The sequence below is a fragment of the Phyllostomus discolor genome, chromosome 6, assembly GCF_004126475.2.
Source record: "Phyllostomus discolor isolate MPI-MPIP mPhyDis1 chromosome 6, mPhyDis1.pri.v3, whole genome shotgun sequence".
Taxonomy (NCBI): Eukaryota; Metazoa; Chordata; class Mammalia; order Chiroptera; family Phyllostomidae; genus Phyllostomus; species Phyllostomus discolor.
This window is the reverse complement of record NC_040908.2, coordinates 117,530,984-117,555,836: the sequence shown is the minus strand read 5'-3', so window position 1 is coordinate 117,555,836 and position 24,853 is coordinate 117,530,984. Positions and strand designations below refer to the sequence as shown.

General features: G+C 37.5%; 1 protein-coding gene across 1 annotated transcript in view; it reads right to left on the bottom strand.

Moving 5' to 3' along the window:
- Window positions 1-5,777: 5,777 nt before the first annotated feature.
- Window positions 5,778-24,853, bottom strand: part of RSF1 (remodeling and spacing factor 1) — a 119,943-nt gene continuing 100,867 nt past the window's right edge. The window contains 8 exon segments of the mRNA XM_036028764.1: window positions 5,778-12,728; window positions 12,730-12,780; window positions 12,782-13,226; window positions 15,701-15,887; window positions 18,054-18,181; window positions 18,183-18,272; window positions 19,746-19,953; window positions 21,293-21,360. Of these exon segments, the coding sequence (XP_035884657.1) occupies window positions 12,654-12,728; window positions 12,730-12,780; window positions 12,782-13,226; window positions 15,701-15,887; window positions 18,054-18,181; window positions 18,183-18,272; window positions 19,746-19,953; window positions 21,293-21,360 (1,252 nt within the window). The 3' untranslated portion in view covers window positions 5,778-12,653.

Below are 24,853 nucleotides of genomic sequence, written 5' to 3'. Positions count from 1 at the left end.
TAAGATTAGTTTGTTGGTAGTGAGACTGGAGAAGGGGCATTCTGATCAGGAAGAATATTAGGAAGTTGTTGCCATGGTATACAGGTGAGAGTAGCAGCAAGGATGGAAACGGACAGGTTCTAAAGTTACACAAAGGTAAAATTCTCAGAACCTGGAAAGAGGTTGGAGGACAGAGGGTGTTGAAGGGTGTTACTACTTGCTGCCTAGGAACTTTGATTTCAAGAAGATTCCCACCACTGTACCTGGGTGGCTCATTGTGCCTAAATTGGGCAGACCATGTGATTTATGCTAAACACCTGCTTTCCTTCTGGGGATCTGGAGTTTTGATATGTGCTACACAAGATGGCTCCTTCGTGGTCAGCTCCCAGTAAAATACTGGGCGCGGAGTCTCTAGTAAACTTCCAAGGTAGGTGACATTTCACAGGTGTTAACTCATTGCTGGGGGAATTAAGTACATCCTGTGTGACTCCACTGGGAAAAGACCCTTAGGTCTTGCTGCTGTGGCTCAGTGGATTGAGTGTCAGCCTGAGAACCAAAGGGTCACAGGTTCAATTCCCAATCAGGGCACAAATGCCTGGGTTTCAGGCCAGGTTCCCAGTAGGGGGCATGCGAGAGGCAACCACACATCAATGTTTCTCCCCTTATCGCCCCCCTTTCCCCTCTCTAAAAATAAAAAAAAATCTTTTTTAAAAAGATTAAAAAAAAGACCCTTGGAAGCCTGTGCCCAGTTACCTCTGGACTTTGTACATATGTCATTTCCCTTTGCTGGTTTCACTTTGTATGCTTTGACAGTAAAAAATCGTAAGTGTGAGTAGTACTATGTGCTGAGTCCTGTGAGTCCTCCTAATGAATCACTGATCTTGGTGGTGGTCTTGGGGCTCTCTAACACAATGACCAAATGGAATTTATCCCAGAAATGGAATGTTGGTTCAAAATACACCATACTAATAAAGCAAGAAAACCACATGATCTATCTCAATAGATATAAAAATTAGAAGTGGAAGTCAGCTTCCTCAACCTGATTAAAAAATCTATGAAATACTGTCAGCTAATATCATACTAAATCATAAGACTGTTTTTCTGCTAAGATCAGGAAGAAGACAAGGATGTCCACTCTGGACATTTCTATTCAATATTGCGTTAGAGGTTAGAGCCAGGCAATCAGGCAAGAAAAAGAAATAGAAGAAATCTATCTCTATTCACAGATTACATCATGTTGTATTAATAAAATCTTAAGGAATCTACCCACATTCCTTTGATATTATGCTTTCAATTATTTTGGGTATATACCCAGATTGAGGTTGCTGGACCATTTGGTAATTCAATTTCTAGAGGAAGCACCAAACTCTTCCATAGCGGCTGCACCATTTTACATCCTCGCCAACTGTGCGCAATGGGCCCCATTTTGCACATCCTCACCAGCACTTGCTCATTTTCTCATACTGTCTGTCCTAATGGGTATGAGGTGATACCTCATTTGATTTTGATTTCCCCAATGATTAGTGATGTTGAGCATTTTAAATTAGTTTTTGGCCATTTGTATATCATTGGAGAAATGTAAAATCAGATTGTTTATTGTTGAGTTGTAGTTCTTTATATATTCTGGATATTGACCTCTTATCTGATGAACATACATACATTTTCTCCCATTCCATGGGGGTTGCCTTTTCACTCTGTTGATTGTGTCTTTGCACAGAAGTTTTTCATTTTGATGTACAACAGTAAAACTTATCTTTTTCTTTTGTTGCCTGTGTTTTGGGTGTTGTATCCAAGGAATCATTGCCAAATCCAATGTCATGAAACTTTTTTTGTTTTCTTCTAAACTGTTTATAGTTGTAAGTCTTTCATTTAGGTCTTTGATCCAATTGCGTTAATTTCTTGCCCGTGATGTTACGTAAGGGTCCAGTGTCATACTTTTGCACGTGGATGTCTAGTTTTCCCAGTACCATTTGTTGAAAAGATTCTTTTCCCCATTGAATGGCCTTGGTATCCTTGTCAAAAGTCACATGACTATGTGCGTGAGGGTTTATGTCTTGGCTGTGTATTTTACCTTTTTGGTCTCTATGACGGGATTTATGCTACCTGTCTTTTTACTGCTCCACTTCGACTACTGTAGCTTTGTAGTAAGTTTTGAAATCAGGAAGGGCGAGTCCTCCAGTTTTACTCTCCTTTTCAAGTGTGTTTTGGCTATTTAGGTTCCCTTGAGTTCCATATGAATATTAGGATTAATTTTTCCATTTCTGCAGAAAACAAATTTTAGTGTTGACATTTTAACAATATTGTCTTCAGATCCATGAACATGAGATGTCTTTCCACTTATATGTGTTTTCTTTCATTACTTCCAGCAACACTTGGTAGTTTTCAGTGTACAAGTCTTTATGTCTTTGGTTAAGTTTATTCCTAAGTAAAAAAGTCAGTTGTATTTCTATACACTAGCAGTAAACAACCGAAAAATGAGATTAAGAAAAACAATTCTACTTATAATACCATTAAAATGAATAAACTATGTGAGAATATAGTTACCAAAAGAAATCTGTGTAACATTCTTGAAAAAAATTAAAGGATACCTAAAATAAAAGGAAAAACATCTCATGTTCACTGATTTAAAGACTTGTTGTTGTTAAGAATCCAGTATTTCCCCTTAAATGACTTACATATTGAATGCAATAGCTATCAAAATTCCAATAGCCTTTTCACAGAAATTGACAAACTGAACCTAAAATTCATATGAAAATTCAAGGTCCCCAGAATAGTGAAAATAATCTTTTTTATTAACAGCCAAGTTGGAGAACCCACTTTCTGATTTCAAAATTTACTTCAAAGTTACAGTAATCAAGACTGTGTAGTACTGACACAAAGACAGATGTACAGACTAGTGGAATCAAATTGAGAGTTCAGAAGTAAACCAATACATTTCTGGTCAATCGATTTTTAACAAGGATGCCAAAATAATTCAAAGGGAGGAAAGAATGGTCTTTTCAATAAATGGTGCTGGCACAACTGGGTAGCCACATGCAAAAGAATGAATTTGGGTCTCTACTTCACATCACATACAAAAATGACTTAGAATATATCAAAGACCTAAATTTAAGAGCTAAAACTATAAAACTGTTAGAAGGAAACATAAAACACAAATTTTTGTGACAATAAATTAGGTGACAGTTTCCTAGATATGACATCTAAAGCGTGAACAGACAGCCCTGGCTGGGTCCTGAGTTGGTTGGAGTCGTCCCTTATACCAAAGGGTTGTGGGTTTGATTGCCATCGGGGTGCGTACAGGAGGCATCCAACTGATGTTTCTCTCTCTGTTCTCCTCTCTCTCTCTCACTAAAGAACATGTCTTCAGGTGAGGATTAAAGAAAAAAAAGCATGAGCAAACAAAAAAAGTGGACACCTTCAAAATTAAAAACTTGTGTGTTTCAGAGAACACCATTAAGAAAATAAGAAGACAACCTGCAGAATCAGAGAAAATATTTACAAAATTATATATTTGTTAAGGGTCTAGTATCCAGAATATATAAAAGTCTTACAACTCAACAATAAAAAGACAGATAACCCAATTTAAAATGTACAAAGGATTTTAAAGATATTTCTGAGAAGAAGATACACAGGTGGCCAAGAAGCACACGAAATGATCATCAATATCATTATCAGAGAAATGCACATTGAAAGCACAATGAAAAAGCACTTCATTCCACTAGGATGGCTCTAATAAAAAGACTAATAGTAAATGGTATTGATGTGGAGAAATCGGAACTTATACATTGCTATGGGAATGTAAAAAGATTCAGATGCTGTATAAAATAGTACAGCAGTTCCTTGAAACAGTTACCATATGATCTAGCAATTCCATTCCTAGGTACATACTTCAGAGAATTGAAAACATGTCCACACAAAAACTTGTATACAAATGTTTATTATTCATAATAGCCCAGGAGTGGAAACAATTCAAATATCCATCAGCTGATGAGTGAGTAAACAAGATGCGGTACAGTATATCCAGCCCTGGCCCATGTGGCTTGACTGGAGTGTCCTCCCATAACCGAAAGGTTGCAGGTTTGATTCTTGGTCAGGGCACAGGCTTAGGCTGTGGGTTTGATCCCTGGGCTGAGTACATTTGGAAGGCAACTGATCTATGCTTCTGTCACATTGATATTTCTCTCCCTTCCTCTCTAAGGCAGTGAAAAAATGTCCTCAGTTGGGGATAAAAAAAAAAGTGGTATATCCATATAGTAGAATGATTTTATCCACAAAAAGGAATTAAGTACAGATTCATGCTAAAACATGGATGAAATTATGAAAACAAGCTAAATCAAAGAAGTCAGACATAAAAGGCCACCTATTACATGATTTCACATGTATGAAATGTCCAGAATAGACATCCTTACAGACGGAAAGTAGATTACCAGTTGCCAAGGGCTGGAGGGAGCAGAGGGATGGTGAGTGCTAGTAATTTGGGGTTTCTTTTGGAGGTGATGACAACCCTGTGATGTACTGAAAACCGCTGTACACTTTAAAATGGCGAATTTTAGGGTATGTGAATCATATTCCAATTTTTAAAAATCAAGGAGGCTTTTAAATAAAATTTACAGGTACTTTCATTTTGGAAACCACTGCCTAAACTCATCCGGATTATTGCAAAGGGGCTGTGTCGGAGGGGAGGCATCCCAAGGACCGCCCTCTAGCTTACTTCCTCCTCGCATGTGCTTTTCCCAGTTGTGCATCCTTACCTTTCATCCTTGCTCTCTGGCACCGTCCAGATTCTCTGTATGGCACCTCCCAGTAAGATTCCAGTCCTGCCTTCTGCATTACCCTGACCTGCTGCTGGTCATTTCTTGCCAGTGTAGATCAGTAAGTGAAATTCTGATTCACTAAGTTCTTTACCTGCTTAATATTTTTAATTAGAATTGCAATGAGATGAACGCCACTAGTTTGTAAAAAATGACTTTGTTGTGTGAATCTGACTGTATTCTAAGAGTCAAGAAAATCTATCAAATCAACATTTGTAGATGAGAATCATACTCAGCTTGGTAGGGCCCCTTAGTCATCTGGTCCAACTCCTCTCTGAATGCGTTGATCTCTTCTACTCCTCCCAAATGGCACTTCAGCCCAAGTCCAAAAAAATGTCCTATTGGTAAGAATTCACTCTCAAGTCATTATTGGAAAACTGTAAAAAAGTTCTTCGGTAGAATAAATAGAAAGCTTTTCCCTAAGGCATCTGCCCTCTGATCTAGTTCTGTGCTCCCACAGGGATACATTATGTTAATAAGTCCAAGGGCTCTTTAATGCGTCAGTTCTCCAGAGGCTAAAGATAGAAATCAAGAATAGCTTTTTTCAAAAAAAAAAGATTTTACTAATTTACTTTTAGAAAGAGGGGAAGGGAGTGAGAAATAGAAACATCAACGTTGGTTGCCTCTCACATACCCCTCCCTCACTGGGGACCACGCCTGCAACCCAGCATGTGCGCTGACTGGGAATCAAACCGGCGACCCTTTGCTTCACAGTCCGGCACTCAATCCACTGAGTCATACCAGCCAGGGCAAGAATAGCTTTCTAGTACCTACAATTCACCTACTTGGCAAATACTCTTAAAAATTATTTTGGGGAAATTGATGCACTTGCAAATTTGCTTTCTAGATAATAAGAGAACAATGCATTTGTCTCTGGGATGATAAAAAGTTTCCTACCTTCATTGACTGTTATTGAAAATTCTTAGTTTTCCATGGCTCACAAAATTTAAAATAAGTGTGTAAACACATCATGCTAAATACATCAAATCATTTAAAATTTTTATTATGACAATTGACATATATTAAGTGAAGGAAATGACAGAAGTAGTCAATAAAACATTTTGAAAGAAAAATTTATACTGTACAATTAGACCAACAGCTATAAAATAGCTTTAGGCCTAGCTTATAACACCAAGAGTTCTGATCAGACTGTAGCGAGACATTGAACATTTCATTAACAAAAATATTGGCACGAGCCACAACATATTTTGGTTGTCACTTACAAGGAATATTATATTTAAACAACTAAGCACTGCAATTCTAACACACTAGGTGTTCATACACTGCAGTTAGCCCCTGAAGCTTTAAGCTACCAGGAATTCCCCTATTTCCCATGCACAAACTTTACTTTGTGCACTATTGGAATCACATTTCCAGTTTTCAGATCTCTTTCCCTCCCACCCCCCCACACACATGCAGTACGATATATGTGGTAGAGAGCACTTCAGTTTCCTCTGTTTGATTAATAGCACGTAGGTCCTGATTACCTCAACAGTTTTGTTATTGGAGCTTCTGCTTTAGCTCTCATCTAGCAACAAAATAAAGCATTCTGAGAACCTATTCCAGGAATAATTTGCTTTATGCATAAGAAAATAAAGCATTTCATATAAGCATGCTTGAAAATCCAAGAGGCATTCTGATCAAACACTCCCTGAATTCCAGCTATTACTTTAAAAACAAAATGAAAATCTAACATACCATTTACAAATTCTTATCTGGAATTTGTATTCACCTGGAAATTCATGATTCCCAGACTGCACCTCTGATCAGATGATAGCCAAGAAACTGACATCCCACATTAGCTGATGATAAAGGTAGTTTGGATAGAAATTATGACACATTTAGATGAGTTTAATTCTTTAACAGAATACACTTGTGCTACAAAGGTGAGATATTAGAAAGGTCAAATTATCAGATGGCAAAAACCCCCCAAAAGCCACTGGCATTTAAACAAAGGTGTCTAATGTAACTTATGGTAAATTATGCCTAACACTGCTAGAATTGGCAGATCTACAAGACATCAAATTTTTTTCTATCAAATGAGGGAATTAGAATTTGAAACATCTTACTATCCCTTCCTGCCATACTTCCAATAAATATTCCTGTGGAATTAAGTCTACTGAATAACAAGAACCAAACTTTGCCCTACCCACTCCCAACCCCATCACTGGACACTCCTTTTCAAGGCATATATAAAACTTCTTGGTAGGTTTGAGCAAGCTACAGTTCAGATCCATTATCAAGAAGCTACTTTGATAAGAGAACAAAACACCAGACCAACATTGAGAATAACCTAGTTAGGCATCACAAAAATCACACACTAAGAATATTCTCTTAACTGCCAAAACTCGGGCTCTCATAGCTGTTCAGAAGTTGAAAAATCCATTAACATTAATTAACTAGATCTCTGTATGTTTGTGTCCATGTGTGTATAATTTTCATGAAATGATCTTAAAGCTTTGGCAACAAGGATTATTTGCCTAATTTCAAAGCTTGTCCACATAGCAGTATTGATATGCACCAACTTTGCTAAAGGGCAGGAGAATGAAAAAGACCATGGCACAATTGTTTTTTTAAAACAATCTTAGGTTTAATTACATAATGCACCTGTAGGTGTTCTAGCATAAACACAGTTGTAAAAATCTACATCCTATTTTAGGGTATTTTCCCACTTCTCATCCCTTAAAAGCTGTACAGTTATAAAAAATGTGACTCTCAAGCAAAATAAACTTTTTTTTTTGCAACATACAAAATAAGTTAAACGATTCAGAAGGTCTTGAGCCATTACGCTTCCCAATGACTGTGTTCTGGCTATCCATAAGCATGACACGAGGCTCCTGGTCTATGACCAGAACTCAATAAATACAGGTCAAACAAAACCCCAAACACTTAAATTAGATTTCTTTAGAAACTGATGAAAGTTAAGAAAACATATACTTAGGGTTAACAATTCCATTCTTAACTTACATTATCCAGTGGCAAAATGAACAAAGTGGGTCACTCAGTCCTTAGTGCATTTTCTAGCTTGTACCAGTTTGGCAAAAAAACACAAATGTAGTTTCTTTAAAAATGTTTCCTTTTTATTAAAAAATGTCTAAAGAGTGTAAGAAATCTCTACACATCTAATAATTTGTTATGCCCTCTCATATAACTTATGCATAGGATAGACATCTTAAAGTTTTTAAAATAAAAATAGCATCTTCACTAAATGAAATCACTGCAATGTACCAGAATTGGGTTTGCAGCATTTCCCAGAGCAAAATGGTATAAATATAAAATGCAAACAAACAAACTGAGCTGACATGACCAAAACAAGGGGAAAAATCCACTAACGGGGTCCTATTCTTACCAATTTCTGAGAGGGTTTATAAATAAAAAAAAGTGTTGCGTGTACAATCTACAGTGGTTATATACCAAGCACACTACAGTTTGGCTTTTAACGACTCCTTGCTTGCTTGGGAATAACCCCATCTCCAACACATTACAGTTACTTAGCAATTCATGGCATCCAAAAATGTCAAATGATGATTTAAGTTGGAGTGGAAATTCTGAAAACAAAGTACATGTAACACAATAACCCAGTTTAAATACATTGATAGAAAAATGCTTTCTTTCAGTATTGGTATAAAAACAGGGAAGAAATTAGCAGTTAGCTTGTTACTTCCAGGGTAGGCTTACAGGTACACACTGGGAATGGTGGCTGAAATAGGAATGGATGTTATTCTAAGTAAGTTTAATAATACATTAAGCAGAGAACCAGGTAGATTACAGCAGATTTACAATTTTGGCATTGTCACTTCTTAGGAGAACTAAGACTATATTTTTAGAATGTCAAACCAAGAGGACCCTTCACTATTTTTCTCTAGACTTTCTGCAATTAAATGTTTATAATTTCCTATCAGTTACAATTATTTATCTGATTCTTATGTCAATGAATGATTTTGAAGGATTCATTTTAATCCTAACATCTAAAGTATGTATACATGTTTATATATATGTGTGTGTGTGTGTGTATTTATTCCATCAAAAGACATATCTATAGCTGTGAGGCAACACCATGAATCCTGGACCTGCACTGTGTTGGTGAAGGACAGAGTTCACAACTTTTTTGTGTATGAAATTTGCAGATTCATCGGTTCCTTTTGGTCGAACGGTAGTACAAACTAGAGAATGGTGAACATCTCACCACCTCATAAAACATAAGCTAAAAAGACATTCTTCATGATAAAAGAAATTCTATCAGTCCCACCTAAAAATAGATGAACATTTTCCCATTTTATCACTAAATAACAAACATCTAAATGCACATTATGGGATGGGTTCTATCAACTGAAAAATGGTAACTAGAGTTTATAATAGCCTTTTAAAATTAGTGTGTTTTAAAACATTTTTCAACAACTTCTTCAGCATTTGAAGTCCTTGGTTCTTTGGCAGGTCACACTTATAAAACAATTTTCAGTAGACATGAATTATTCCAAATGAAACTCTTTATTTCTGAATTTGCAGCCCTGACCAACTGGAAAAAGATGTGTCAAGGAAACCCAACCTCAATATACCAGGTATCTTCTTGAAAGTATCTCTGCCATCATTCTCTAGTAATGTACCAACAACAGAAAATGTATTGCACTGAACACTATTTCATCAGCACAAGTCTGAAAAACCAAATGTGTATTTTCAGAGTTTTTTTCACATAACTTAATTCAAAGTTTCTGCTTTGTGACAATTTAGCTTGTTTTCAAACCTTTACAGAAATTGCAAACTAAATAGTGAGTACTAAACTACATCTCCCTCGACACATTTGCTATACACTGTTGAGTTTTATACCAGGAACCCAAATTGTATTTCAAAAAAAGGAGGTTTAATGCATCAAAGGGCTCTATTACACTACAGCAGCTACTGTGAACCTAAGTCCACGGGGAGCGCGCTATTAACAAGGACACAGGTGTTCTAGACTCCACATGAACTGCTGCTCCTACGCACTTCCAGTTCCTAAGGACTGAATTATATTTTTGGATATAAAATGTTTACTTTATCCTAATTTAAAAAACTTCTTCAAAGTATGTTTGGAGTTAATATTTCAGTGAACCAATTCTTTCAGGACTGAATCGAAACACCAAGTAGCAAGGTTGTTTTGAACTGTTCATTTCATCTCCCATAATTAATCTACCTGCATGAAAATAACTTATAAGTATCAGTTGCTTGATTTACATTTTTGTAAATGAAACATAATTAACTGGTATAATCAGAATGTAAGGATAGAAGGGATACACTCACTATCAACTTCACAAACACTTAATTCAAGTTTGTTAAATAACAGGCAGCAAAAGTGGTATCATCACCCATATCAATGGGACATTTGCGAAATGGAATACTCAGTCTTCACAATGACAAAAATTACCTTTTGCTCTCTGTAGCAGAAGAATAAAAAGAACTCCTTATTCACATTAGGCATCCTGTAAAAGAAATAATCTACCCATTTAATACTTTTTATCATTTTCTTAACTAAACAATAGGTAGAAGCAGGAGCTGGTGTGTCCAGAGGTAGAAACAGGGTACAAGGGAGTTTCCACGCAGTAGTGGCTTTACCAGCTTTAGGACTAAAACAGTGGAGGGAGACTGGATGCAGGATAGGCCACTGGCACACTCTAACCACTTACCTTGCACTAGTAGGAATCCTTCTATTGCCAGCCTGTTTCAGTTTTGAAATGCTAACATTCCTAAGATTTTCAAATCAATGAAACAAACCTAGCCAGAAAGGAGGCCTGTAAATGAATGTGGCTCCTCACACAGCACTGTGCTCTACTGTCTCTGAATGTAAGCCCTTCCCCTCCCTTCCAGTGGAACATTGTCTCAAAATAAAAATCACAATTTACTTGGAACCACATGCTATTTGTGCACCCTAATTTTAGGCTGCTTTCATTATTTTATTTTTATACAGATACATATACATTGCTAGGATCAAAGCAAAAATATTAATCGGCAGGTACTACAGAACTAAAGTGAAACAAAACAAACAAAAGAACCAATAAGTGAAAACAACAGCTATAAACTTTCAAGGCCAAAAAGATAAGATTTAAGGGCAACACCTGTTGAGGAAGGAAAAGAAGGAGTATAAAGTTTCTAGAGAGGTATTTATAATGCAAGTCTAATGCCAGCTTTTTAATAATAAAAAAGAGAAGTGCTTTACTATACACTGACTAGCACATACAATGCTTAATTTGGAAAGAAAAATAAATGAAGTTCCTTGGGCCAGCAGCAGATATGGTGTGTCCATTGCCGGCAACAGACAACACTGGAACAGAAAAAACCCAAATCCCAGGGCAAAAGTATTCACAGAAGTAAGTAATGGCTGAAGGTTTCAGAATTTGACAGGCAAGATTTAATCACAAGTGCTACACTTTGTACAATGTTATTTATGGCTCTGCCTGAAATTTTACAGCTGTAACAGAAACTAAGACAAAGTTCGTATTTTAGTGTCAATTATATGTTAGATATTTAGTTACAAACCCCTTTTCTTGAAACAAAGGGCTTATTTTTTTTTAAGTTTTGAGATGTTTGAAATGGATCTTAATAGTCATGCCTATTAAGTACATTGGTGGTTTTCGATCAGCTCTGTTGGTCATGTGACTGTTAATGAATTTTAATAGAAGTCTAATGGCCAAAGGCCAAAACTACATTCAAACCCTGCTAATATATCCAGGCAGATAAGAAACTTCAAAACACACACACACACACACACACACGCACGCACACGCTAAAACTCAAACTCAAACCTCCCAAAGGAACTGCTTTGTTTGTAGACTTCAATTTGAAGTAGATACTAAGGGCAAGAATAGACCAGTTAAAATTCACCTGAAAATCCTTTCCCCTTCTTCAAATGTGCTAAAATACCACTGTCAGCCTAATAGCTCTTCATGTATGTTATGTATAGATGTATTTGTTTCAAAATGATATTTCATATATTTAAGTAAGTGGCCAGAAGACATTACATTATCGGCAAGTTTACAGTCTACCTGGGCCTTAAAAAAGACCACACTCACTTCACTAATAACTCTCCATGATAGTACATTAGAGGCCACCTCATCACCACTGCATAAAGCTGTCTTAAAAAAATTTGTTGCTAGCACAATCTGGTTGTCAAAAGCTTCATTATACATTTTACTATACAAATGCTTTTCAGATGATTTTTTTTTAAAAAACAAGATACTCCACTATAACAAACTCAGGTTGGTTTTTTTAAACCGATGGTACTTTCTCAGTCTCTTCTTTATCAAGTGTGGTTATCTCCAATAGTAAACAAGTTGATTTCATGAATGCTGTTACTAAATGACTTATATATGATGTTATCTACAATTATCAAACTGCAACAATACAGACTTGAACTTTTAAAGTCTGTTAATCATCATCTATGCCACAAATGTTTAAATATAATATATATTTAATATGAAAAAGCTAAAGCACAAGTGCTTTCCTCCCACCCCTAATTCTGTTTTGGGCCCTTGCAGATCGGAATGCATTCTTATCCACCCTTTTCACAAAGTCAGGACAGCTCAGGAAATATAAAGTCAAAAATATACAAATCTTTGTTGTTGTTATTATAATAAGATTTCTTTTCCATGAATGAAATTACCAAGGGACCATGAACTTGGAAAAAGAAAGTGAAAAGGAATTTACAGCAATTATTTATCTTGAAAGTTCAAAACTGGTCACTTCACAGAAAGACTTTAGGGTTTGTTGAACTTTTTCTTCTAAAAAGTCGTTCTGTAGTGGAGTTTTCTAAGAAAAATAAAACCGCTTTTAATAACTGGCCCGCTGGTGTGAGAGCTACCGTGGAATAAATTAGCACAAAAATGGAAAAAAGTCTTATAACTGTTCACTGTTACAGACATAATCAACAAGGTCAGTCACTCTCAAAAGCTCATCTTCCTCCTCTTCTGGTTGCCCCTGCCTCCTGCCCACCAATTGTCCCATTGGGGGCCAGGCTTGCACATGGCTGTGCTGTTGTCCTTAGGGGTCTGAGGCTTCTCAGCTGATTTGCCAATCAAGTTCTCAATGGCTTTGCCAGGACTCTGTCCATTGGTGGAAGGTAAGTCCACTAAGCTATAGTCCAATGGGCTCCCCACCTTGCCTACATTTTCAAAGTCTTCTTCCTCATCACTGTCTATCCGATAGGGCTTCTTAGTGCTCTCTTGCTCTGAGGGCAGGACCCTGGGCTGGCTGTCTCGCGCAGGCTGACCCGCCTCTCCATGAACATTGTCACAACTCTCCTCTTCGTCTGTCTCAATACGGTGTAGCCGTTTCCGGGATGGTTTGCCTTCTTCTTCCTCCTCATCTGCTTCTGAATACTCATCTGTGCTTCGACCCCGTTTTCGAACTGACCGCTTTGAGTCTTTAGTTAGCTCCTCGTCTTCAGAGTTCTTGGACATATAGCTCTCTAAAATAAACAGCACATTTAACCATAAACAAATTTAAGTAATTCTCCTTTTCCTCCCCACATTCACCACATGTCTGCTTTCAGCCTTGCCTATATACAAATACTTCCCTTCAATAATTGGCTTGATTTTTCTCTCCCATAGTCTCATTAACAGTGCCCATTGTGATTCATGATGTGCCTATGATTTTAGAAAGAGCAGAATGAAATTTCTTGGAGAAATCTTGACTAATGCTGGACATCTGAAACACTGTGCTCTCATCCCATGTTATTATATATCCTTGCTAGTTCTTAAATGTTCTCTTCTTTGTCTATACTTACAACTAGGTGATCTCGCCTAGTCTCCCATGATGTGGCATAACATCTATACGCTGGAAATTCTCACATTTGTTTTAGGTAACCCCTAAATTCCAGACTCATGTATCAAACTGCTTACTCAAGATCTATGCTTGGATTGCTAAACAGACACCTCAAACCTAATGTGTTACTGGAGCTCCTAAACCCCCACCTCAAACTTGTGCTGTTCTGGTTTCCACCATCTCAATTACTGGCAACTCTATTCTTCAGATCTCTCAGTCATCCCTGACTCTTTTCTTTCTCCCATCTAACCCAACAGTAAATCGTTTGGGTCTACCTTCAAAGTACATCTACAATTTGACTTTTTCATCCCTTTACTGCTACTGTCCTGGTCTTACTTACCTGGCATCATCTCTCACCTGGCCTATTTCAATGGCCTCCCACCTGATCTAGATTCTGACCCTTGCTCCCTTCAACTTGTGCGTAACACAGCTACATACACAAAAGCATAAGTCAGATCATATCACTCCTTTGCTCAAAATCCTCCAATTATTTCTCATCTCACACTGAATAAAATCCAAAGTCTATATACAATGGCCTACTACGCTACCCAATATGGTAGCCAGTAATCACACGTGGCTATTTTGAATTTAAATTCATTAAAATTAGATAAAACTAAAAATTCAGTTCATCGGTTATACTAGCCACCTTTCAGTGCAGTAGTCATACAATACTAGTGGCTACTAGTTTGAACAACACAGATACAGAACATTTCATCACTGCAAAAAGCTCAGCTGGACAGCACCAGCACTCATTAGGGGTCAGGAAAATATTTTTGGAAAGGGCAGTCTCTATTACAACTACTCAACTTTGTGGGAAAGCAGTACAGACTATATGTAAAAACACAGACAGTGCTGTTTCCACGTAACCGATTTACAAAATCTTTATTTACACAAACAGTGGGCTGTGGTTGCTGGCTATTTCTCTATATGATCTGGCCCCTGGCGATCTCCCCACTTAATCTACACACTTTTCTTCCCTCACTCTTTCTCCTCCGATTTGGCCTCCCTTCTGTTCTCCAAACATGCCAGGTACAAACCTGCCTCAAGACCTTCGTGTTGTGGCTTTATCTGCCTGTATTACTCTTTTAGATGACTGCGTAACGTGCTGCACCACACTGCTTTCAGGTCTTTACTCAAATGTCTTCTTAGTGAGTATTCCGGCAGTATCCAATCTGAGATTCCAACTACTCTCCCAACCCAACGTTCTCCCCCTTTTTTCCTACACCATTTATCCCCACCTAATATATCATATATTCTACTTATTTGTTTATTGTCTCTTTCCCCCCAAGAGTTATATGAGGAAATTGCATGTTTGTGGCTCTTTTATCCACTTTTCTATTCCCAGTGCCTAGAAAAGTGAATAGTTCAGTAAGTATTTGTTTTTAATAGTTGAATTAATGAATTTATGTTTGTTTTTAGTGACACACAAAGATAACACACACTCAACCAGATGTTCCCCTTCCTTCTCTGGCTGTCCCTATCCAACCCCCTCCCCATGGCATAGGCTCAAATTTAATCGACAAGGATCTATGAAAGCAAATCTTCAAAACAGATAAAACAATGGAGAATTAAATATACAAAAAAAAAAAGGTGAAATCAGAATCATTTAAAATGAACTTGGGAAAGAGTTCTGGAATAACAACCAAAGACTAAACAGATACCACAAATTCATATTTTCTGAGCTTTTCCTGAACTTCTACTAAGGAATGAAGCTATAGCTATTAAGAAATGAAACACCTGCTTACTCTCAAGGTGAAAAGAAACAGTTTATAACTGTTCAGCTTTTCATGAATCAAATTGAAAGGAAATTATTTCAAAATGAGGGCTATAGGTAGTATGGGAGCAGAAAAATCTTGCTCAGGTTACAATTTTCTGAGGCTTTTCTAGTTTCAATGAAAAATTTAATTATTACAATGGAGACCTTAAAAATTTACATTTATAAAATGTCATTTACTTGAATTACAAATAGTGACCAAGCATAAAATCATGGGTTTGTCTCAGAAATATTAGTGGTTATACTGAATTTCTTAGAAATGGTATAAAATCACAATCCTCTCACTTTATTAACTTCTATTTCTGCCTTGTCCAACCTTTGGTAAATTGGAAATCTGTTCCTTACTTCACTCTCTGAGCTGGAAAGCCTGCGCTTGTGAACCCGTCGGATTTCTTTACCACGTCGTAAACTCTTCTGCGAGCCGTCACTCTCTGAATCTTCTTTGTAGTGTAATTTGTCTTTCTGGTTCCTCCTTGACCGCCTTCGCCGAGTTTCTACATAATCGTCACTCAAGTCATCACTAAAATCACGTTCTATCAGAAAAAAGGAGTGAAAAGAAGTCACGTGCAAAATTTAAGTCCATTAATAGAAATGTTAAGGAATTGAAAGCCACTAAGCAGAGTTTCATTCAACAATTTTTAAACGAATAATAACAAGTCCCTTATTTTCTTCTTAATAATCAGTAATCTTTGGGGTTTTTACGCCAAACTTCACAAATGTGTCTTATCACGTCAACCCTCAAGATGAAAAGATGTGTCATAAAAGCCCTCATCTCCCTCAGCTGCGCAGCTGCTACCACTGCTCTTCCTGCCTCATGGTAACCTGCTAACCCTGTGCACGAGGCTGCACAGCTACCATCTCCAGTCCACAATGGACCACAGAGGTTCAGCTCTCTAACCAGAGAAAAAGTGAGGAGCCCGTTTTCAAAGAAGTACAAATTGGAGTTATATTTTTGGCTTTTTCCATGAGGAATTAAAATCTGCTAAATACACAGGGCTAGTTAAAGCCTCAAGCATTGCGAAATAGCACTGTTCGGTTGGTCACCTCTGATCAATAACCAGAGTCAGACTATGGCACCGTGTCAACAGTTTTTAGGATTGCTAACAACTGCACTAAATTATCACATCCACCCTGGTTTTCTAATAAACTTCAAACATTTAAAAATGGCTGGCTAACAGTTTAAAGAGGTTCCCATTATCCAAATCTGGGACAAACTGAGCCTAAATAGTAATGGTAACATGTATATCCACTGACTAAAATAAGAATCCACAAGTACATTTTGATATAAAGAAAATAAACATATAAGGGAGAAGGAAAAACACTTCCTCAGAGATACCAAATAATAAACATAAAAGGATATGAAATTAGAAATTATCAACAAATGTTAAAATAGTGGGTGAGCCCTGGCTGGGTGGCTCAGTTGCTTGGAGGGTCGTCCTGTACCCTGAAAGGTGGTGGTGGGCTTGGTCCCCGGTCAGGGTGTGTATGGGAGGCGGCCGATGGATGTTTCTCCCTTTCCTCTGACCCCACCCCTCTCTCTCTCCCCCCTTCCTTCCTCCTTCTCTCTTTAAAATCAAACATATCCTTGGGTGAGGAATTAAAAAAAAAATACCTATTGGGTGAAACATCTGTTAAGGAACAGATTTATAGTATCTCAAATTATCTTCCTACAATTTACTTATTAATTACAAAGGAAAAAATAAGAGTCCTGGAGGATATACATTAGCTCTGTAATATTCCTGCCAAAATGTATAATCTGAACCTAAACAAAGAAACAGAAAACCCAAATTGAGAGGCATTATAAATAACTAATGTGTGTCCTTCAAAATGTCAAGGACAATAAAGACAGAGTTTGAAGAATATTCCAGATTAAAGGATACTAAGACACCTGAATAAGTAAAATATGTATTCTTGGACTGGATCCTGGACTAAGGAAAAATACTGAAATAAAGGACAGTATTGAGATACCTAATGAAACCTGAATGTATACTATTATAATAATATTACACCAATTTAAATTTTGATAACTGGAATGTGGTTATATAAGAAAATGTTCTGTTCATAGGAAATAATCACTGATAAAAGGGTATGATGTTTCCATTTACCAAAAAAGTTGGAAAAAAAGGTTAACGAATAAAAGCTCCACAAGCCTGGCAAGAGTCAAGATGTCAAACTCTTATCTGTGCCACTTCCTCAGTAAGATGAGCGCTACCTGGCTGCCAATTCCACAGAGCACTAACATCTGTTTTTTTGGCCACTGTCCCTCCACTTATCGTTAACAGGGATAAGCATAAGCCATTAATAAATGCTAATTCATAAAAATTAATCACTGGTTGTGATCTAAACATTAGATAATTGATGCTGCTTCTCTCCAATAGCTAGACATCTGAGAAAAATATTCTCCGCTTACGACAATTACTCCCAAGAAACACTCTGAAGTTGTCTAGGCATGAAAACATTTGGCACTAAAAAGACTATCACAATCCTAAGATGAATTTAGTATGAAGTTAACCTATCCATCATATGTATTTTCTTAGAATGTATTTTATGTGAAAATTTTAGTTACTGCTGATTCATAACAGAATTCAGTTTTATCAGAAGGTTTATGTTACAACTGAATGGAATTTTAAGAACTCTTAGCTCCAGAAATCACAAGAGTCTATTAAGTTGGCGTGATGTAGATACCAATTATTTTTTACCAGAGTCTCTACTATTCTCCTCAGACTCTTCCTCTTCATCATCATCAGAATACTTTTTCTTTGGGGTTTTTCTGCGCAAACGCCTGCTTTGCCTCATTGGCCGGGAGGGATGTCGCCTAGTCTTCGACTAAGAAGTCAGCGTCGCTGTCGTCATTAGATGGTGGGTCTTCTTCACTGTCATCTGGGTTTTCGTCAGATACAACAAACTCATCTTGAGAGCTGTACAAGAGAAACAGATGAATTATGATGGTACACTTAAAACTGTGAAGCCATTTTGAAAGTTCTGAGTTTAAGTTCTAACAAGTCCAGTAAATCATTAAATAATGTTTAAGGTAGTATCTGAATAATGGTATCAACTTTCCTAATATGAAGAAATTATTTGTTACCTATCCTTTTCTTAGGAAGCGTTATGAAGATGAATTGATGCTGATTCTGTATATAAATTGCTTTAACCTCTTGAGATGCCCCCCATGTATCTTAAATTCACATGTCCAAAGGCAAACTCAGTATTTCCTAACTTACATCTCACTTCTGTTCTCTGGCCTGGTATTTGATACTATCACCCATCCAGAAACTCAAACCAGCAATCTGGTATTTATCCTAATTTCCCCCTTTTCATTTCTCACATCTAATCATTTACTAATTCCTCGAGTCCACCCCTTAAAGTTAGTATCTAAAGTCATCTCCCACCTGAACTATCTGCACCTGAACTATAGCAATGCTCCAAGTAGTCTCTCATCTCTAGATCATTTCCCTTCAGTATATCCTCCAAATAAATACCAGGATGAAGCTTTCCAAAGTGTAAACCTCATTATTATTCTAGTGTTTAAAACCTTTCAATGGGTTTTCATCACCTTCAGGCTAGAGTACAAATTCCTATTAAGCATGATGAACAAAAGACCCCATCATCTCTGTCCTTTTTATGTCTCGGTCACACCTCCTGCAGGGCACTCTACACTTCTTTCCCACATTTTGCTGTATCAGGAATTTCCTAACTATTACATGGTGGTTTATGCCTTAGACATATGTGAATTCTCAGCAACTTCTTTCCTCATCCTGCTTCTAATTTCAAATTCGTTGATCCAGCCAATTATTCATTCTTCAAATTTCATCAGGCTTTATTTCCACTCTGACCTCCCTGGAGTAATCTGACTCTCTTCTGTACCCTAACTATGCCTTAACTGTATTTTAGCAGCAATCACATGAAGTGACTTTTTTGTGGTATAAAAGTTTGTTTCTTCCACTGACAATCTGAGGACAACTCTGGATTACTGTTTGAATATCTACTCCACAGGGAAGACTTTCCTGATACTCCACAATAAAGCACTTACCTCAGCCCGAACCTCTGGGGGTCACCAAAGAGTAGTATCTAATAACTTGCACTTGCCTATTTCTCGTATTTGACTGGCAACCTCTCGTGGATATTATGGCAGAAGGTGGCACAGAGGTACATAACAAATGAATACTCAATTGCAGCTAATGCATTTTGAATATTAAACAACAACCATAAACTACTTTGTTTTAACCTAAAAAGAACCAAGATAAGCATTCTGAAATCTGCTTTAAATATCCTGAAAATAAGAGACTGTCTAAGTGCATGAAAAACAAAAGCCCCATTAGAGCACAGCCAGCTTCTCTGCTGGCACTGTGGAAACCTGTATCTAGGGACTGGTCTACATGCAGACCACGTACCCATCACTGATCTTGAATTCATCCTCACTCTCTTCTTCATCCAGGTTGCTGTCACTGTCCAGGTCATTTAATCGCCGGCGTTTCTTCCGGCGAGCAGCCGCAGCCCTCTGGGGTCGTTTATTTTCTTTTCTTTCTTCATCCAGAATAGTAGAGATGTCTTTCCCACGGTGACCCGTGATGGTCGAGATATCTTTTCCTCGACCAACTCCTGAATTCAGGGGTGGAGGGTTAAGAGGAAGAGAGGGAATAAGAAAGAGACACAACTATATGTTTACTAAAACCTTCCCTTCAATGTCTGCAGACTGTCCTTTCTTTTTTAATTTTTAAAAAAGATTTTATCTCTTTTCACACAGAGGGGAAGGGAGGGAGAAAGAGAAACATTAATGTGTGGCTGCCTCTCATACGCCCCCACTGGGGACCTGGCCCACAACCCAGGCATGTGTGCCGACTGAGGATCACACCAGCGACCTGTTGGTTCGCAGGCCGGACTGAGATCCACCGAGCCACACCAGCCAGGGCCAGGCTGTTCCTATTCGTGCTTAGCAGCTCTTCATTTGATTTTCTTCCTACAAGCATGCAGTTTTCTCATGACTGCAGCTGATAGAGCTCTTATCAAGAGAGTTTTGGCATTCACTTGTCCTACTAAATAAAGTTCACCTTGTATAGAAGGGTTTATTTTTTACATTTTGATGTAATTCATATGCTATAATATTCACCCTTTTTAAGTATATTAATTCAGGGTATTTTAGTATAGTCACAAAATTCTGCAACAATCACCACTAATTCCAAAATATTTTCATCACCCCAAAAAGAAACCTCACACCTATTAGCAATCACTCAAGAAATCTCGTCTTCAAAGTTGTCTTTTGGACATGGCTTTAGAAAGAGGCCAATCCATTTTTTGAAACACAAACAACTATGTTTGCAGGACTGAAAAAGTGAGAATTCAGCAGCAAAGATATAAGAAAGGCACACATCTCTGGAAAAGCTAGTGACCTCCTCAGCTCCACTGCGAACGGCCTACTTACTATGAATGCTTCCCAGAGTTTTCATAATAACTACAAGGAAACCACAGTGCTCCACCAGAGTACTGGTAATTTGTAGAGCTCTTAACTTACCTTCAAATTATTCTCTATTAATGTCATGTATTAAAAAAATATGAAAACTAATTGTTAAAAGGTTAATTTAAAGAAATCATGTAGAGTCTATTATCCATAATTTCTTATACTTTGTAGCAGTACTGATCCAAAAATAGAAAAACAGCCAAGTTTCATTGGGTTTTCCATTTGGAAGCAGAAGTAAAATTTTCATGTGCTGAGGAACATTTCCATTTTACATCAGATCATAAAACCAAACTCTTAAAAAATAATTAGTAAGATCCAAGTCTACACACTGACACTGTCCACAGATTATTTTGAATCTCAGACCGTTAACACCAGCAGTGATCATGACAGACAAGAGGAGAAAACACCCCGTTGCTCTAATCAGGGCATTTGCATTATTTTATGGACCGAAGTTATATGAAAAAGAGAAGGATAAACACATACCTCCTCCATCAGCCTCTTTGATATCATCTTCTATAGCTTCATCAATTGCTTCATCAAACTCATCAAATCTAAAATACAGACAACAATCACATGATAGCCTATCCTGGCACATGGGTCAGGAGTGTTGCCTCCAGAGTGAAAACCACCAGCATGTGAAACTGCTCTCTTCCACTTTGGGACAGCGTGACTTGGACTACGTCCCCTCGCTCATATTAGCCTCCATTTCTTTTGTAAAATTGCACCTAATAAATAAACAGTTTTTCATTTGTAAAGATCATCTATACCAGACATCAGTAAATATTTTTGTAGAAAGCTAGAGAGTAAATCTGCCAGGCACTGCAGACTATACAGTCACTGCTCTAATTATTCGAGGCAGCCACTGCAGTGCAAAAGTAGTCACAGACAATACAAGTGAATGAACGTAGCTGTGTTCTAAGACAACTTCACTAAGGAAACAGGTTTGAATTTCATGTTATTTTCATAGACTTTTCTTCTTTTGGTTCTTTTTTCAACCTTTTACAAATCTGAAAACCACTCACAAGTCACGGGTTATACTAAAACTGGCAGTGATTGGATTTGGCCCACAGGCCATAGTCTGCCATTCCCTAGTTATACAAATCATATGGCAAAGTAAGATAACAAAACTGGTGTCCCAGAAATAATACTAAGTATGAAGGTTATGTTATTATTACTAAAATTCATACATAGATGGTAAAAATTTTAGAACTAAGTAAACATACTTTATCTCACAAGGGCTGTTCCCCTCAAAGAAAAGGATCAAAACTAGATGATTTCTCACACTTCATCATTTACAAAATTCCTTTCACTTTAGAACTGAGGCAGCCACAAAGATAAAGTGACTTGCCTAAAACTATGGTAAATACAGTAATTATTAGCCACGTGTCGCTCTTTATATTTAGTCAATTAAAATAAAAAGTTCAATACCTCACTATGCTACTTCAAGTGCTGAACATATGGCCAGTGACTACCACACTGCATAGCAAAGAAACAGAACATTTCCAAAACAGCACTACATTCTGCTGGGCAGCACTGGATTAAAGCCATACAGTGGATTAACAACAGGATTAAGACTGAGAGCCAAATATTTTGCCTTTTGAATTTAGAAACATTACACCTATGGATTTTTTCCCTAGGAAAACATATATATAGCAACACAAATATAAAATTTTATGTATAGTGTCAGAGGATTTGCAAATTTCAGGCTAAAAACTGTTTTACAATGTAACTTTTTCCGGCTGTGTAGTGTCTTATAGTGTATCATAGTTTATTTTAAATAGTTTACTTCCATTTTTTAAAAAATTATACACAATACTATAAAAACCATTCAGGTAGCTGTGCCTTAGCTTTCCCTTAAGATAAATTCTGAGAAAATAAAAATCTGTGCATTCACTCACCAGGCTAGAAAAACTGGTAACAGGCAAAACCAGATGCACAATTAATCGGAAACTTTATTTCTCTCAAGGACATGCTACAGCTGTGATGTGGCATAAAAACCTATTTCTTTGTGTGATTACTACTTTCTTACTCACTAAGAAACTTTGTTTTCTATCAGAGACCATCAGAACCTCCAGATATATGAAATATCATTAAGAATGAAACACTCCTGCCTGAAAGATATATGTCACTTTTAACACACAAAAAAGCAGCCTTTTTTGACATCTGACATCTCAGATGCAGAGCTTTGGATAAAGGATTGGACACAACACCCCACACATCTACTTTCATTGTGAGGACACAGGACCCTGTGAGCACTATCCAGTTCAGCCCTTATATGAAATGTTAAAAGGACTTATCTAAGAAAAAGAAGATAAAAAACATGTATAGTAAAATGATAGCAAACTCACAATTATTAACCACTACACCTAAAACAAAAACAAACTAAGCAAACAACTAGAACAGGAACAGGACCACAGAAATGGAGATCACATAGAGGGTTGGCAACAGGGTAACGGGACGAGGAGAGAGGGGGAAAGGTACAGAGAATAAGTACCATAGATGGTAGGTAGAAAATAGACAGGAGGAGGGCAAGAATAGTATGGGCAATGTAGAAGCTAAAGAACTTATGACACATGGATATGAACATGAACTAAAGTGGGGGGGGGGGAGGCGAAGAGGGGGAAGGTGGGGAGGGGGGAAAGGGAATGTGGGGTGGAGGGGAATGAAGGGGGGAAAAATGGGACAACTGTAATAGCATAACCAATAAAAGGCCCAAATAGAAAAACAGATCAAAGCTCCCCCCCAAAAATATAACTAAGCAATGAAGAGATAGCCAACCTATCAGATGCACAATTCAAAACACTGGTAATCAGGATGCTCACAGAATTAATTGGTTGAGTATGGTCACAAAATAGAGGAAAAAGTGAAGGCTATGAAAAGTGAAACAAAGGAAAATGTACAAGGAACCAACAGCGATGGGAAGGAAACCAGGACGCAAAGCAACGGTTTAGACCAGCAGGAAGAAATAAACATTCAACTAGAACAGAATGAAGAAACAATAATTCAAAAACAATAAGGACACACTTAGGAACCTCCAGGATAACTTCCAGGAAGTCCAGGAAATCCAGAAAGCCCAGAGTCCCAAAGTAGTTGGATGCAAGGAGGAACACACCAAGGTACATCATTAAGTACATTACCCAAGATTAAAAATAAGAAGAGAATCTTAGACGCAGCAAGAGAAAAGGAGACAGTTACCTACAAAGGAATTCCCATGAGACTATCATCTGATTTCTCAAAAGAAACCTTACAGGCAAGAAGGGGCTGGAAAGAAGCATTCAAAGTCATGAAAAGCAAGGACCCTACATCCAAGATTACTCTATCTAGCCAAGCTATCATTTAGAATGGGAGGGCAAAAAAATGCTTCTCAGATAAAGTCAAGTTAAAGGAGTTCATCATACCATACCCCCTTTTACATGAAATGTTAAAAGGACTTATCTAAGAAGAAGAAGGAGATCAAAACTATGAACAGTAAAATTACAACAGACTCACAACTATCAACAACCGAACCTAAAACAAAAACAAACTAAGTAAAAAACTACAACAGGAACAGAATCACAGAAATGGAGACCACATGGAGGGTCATCAGCAGGGGAAGGGGGAATAGGGGAGAAGGTACAGGGAATAAGTAGCATAAATGGTAGGTACAAAATAGACAGGGGGAGGTAAGAAGAGTATAGGAAATGTAGAAGCCAGAGAACGTATGCGTATGACACATGGACATGAACTAAGAGGGGGGAGGAATGTGGGTGGGAGAAGGTATGCAGGGTGGAGGGGAATAAGGGGTAAGGGGGAGGAAGGCGATAACTGTAACAGCATAATCAATAAAATATATTTAAAAGAAAATAAAAACTAAAAGGAAAGAAAGTGAAAAGACAAAAAACAAAACAAAACACATGAAAAGCCAAGTGTTGACAAGGATGTGGAGAACCTGGAAACTCTGTATACTGTTGGTGGGAATGCAGGATGGTACAGCTGCCATGGAAAACAGCATGGAAATTCCTCAAAAAACACAAAACAATAAGACCCCCCCCCAAAAAAAACCAA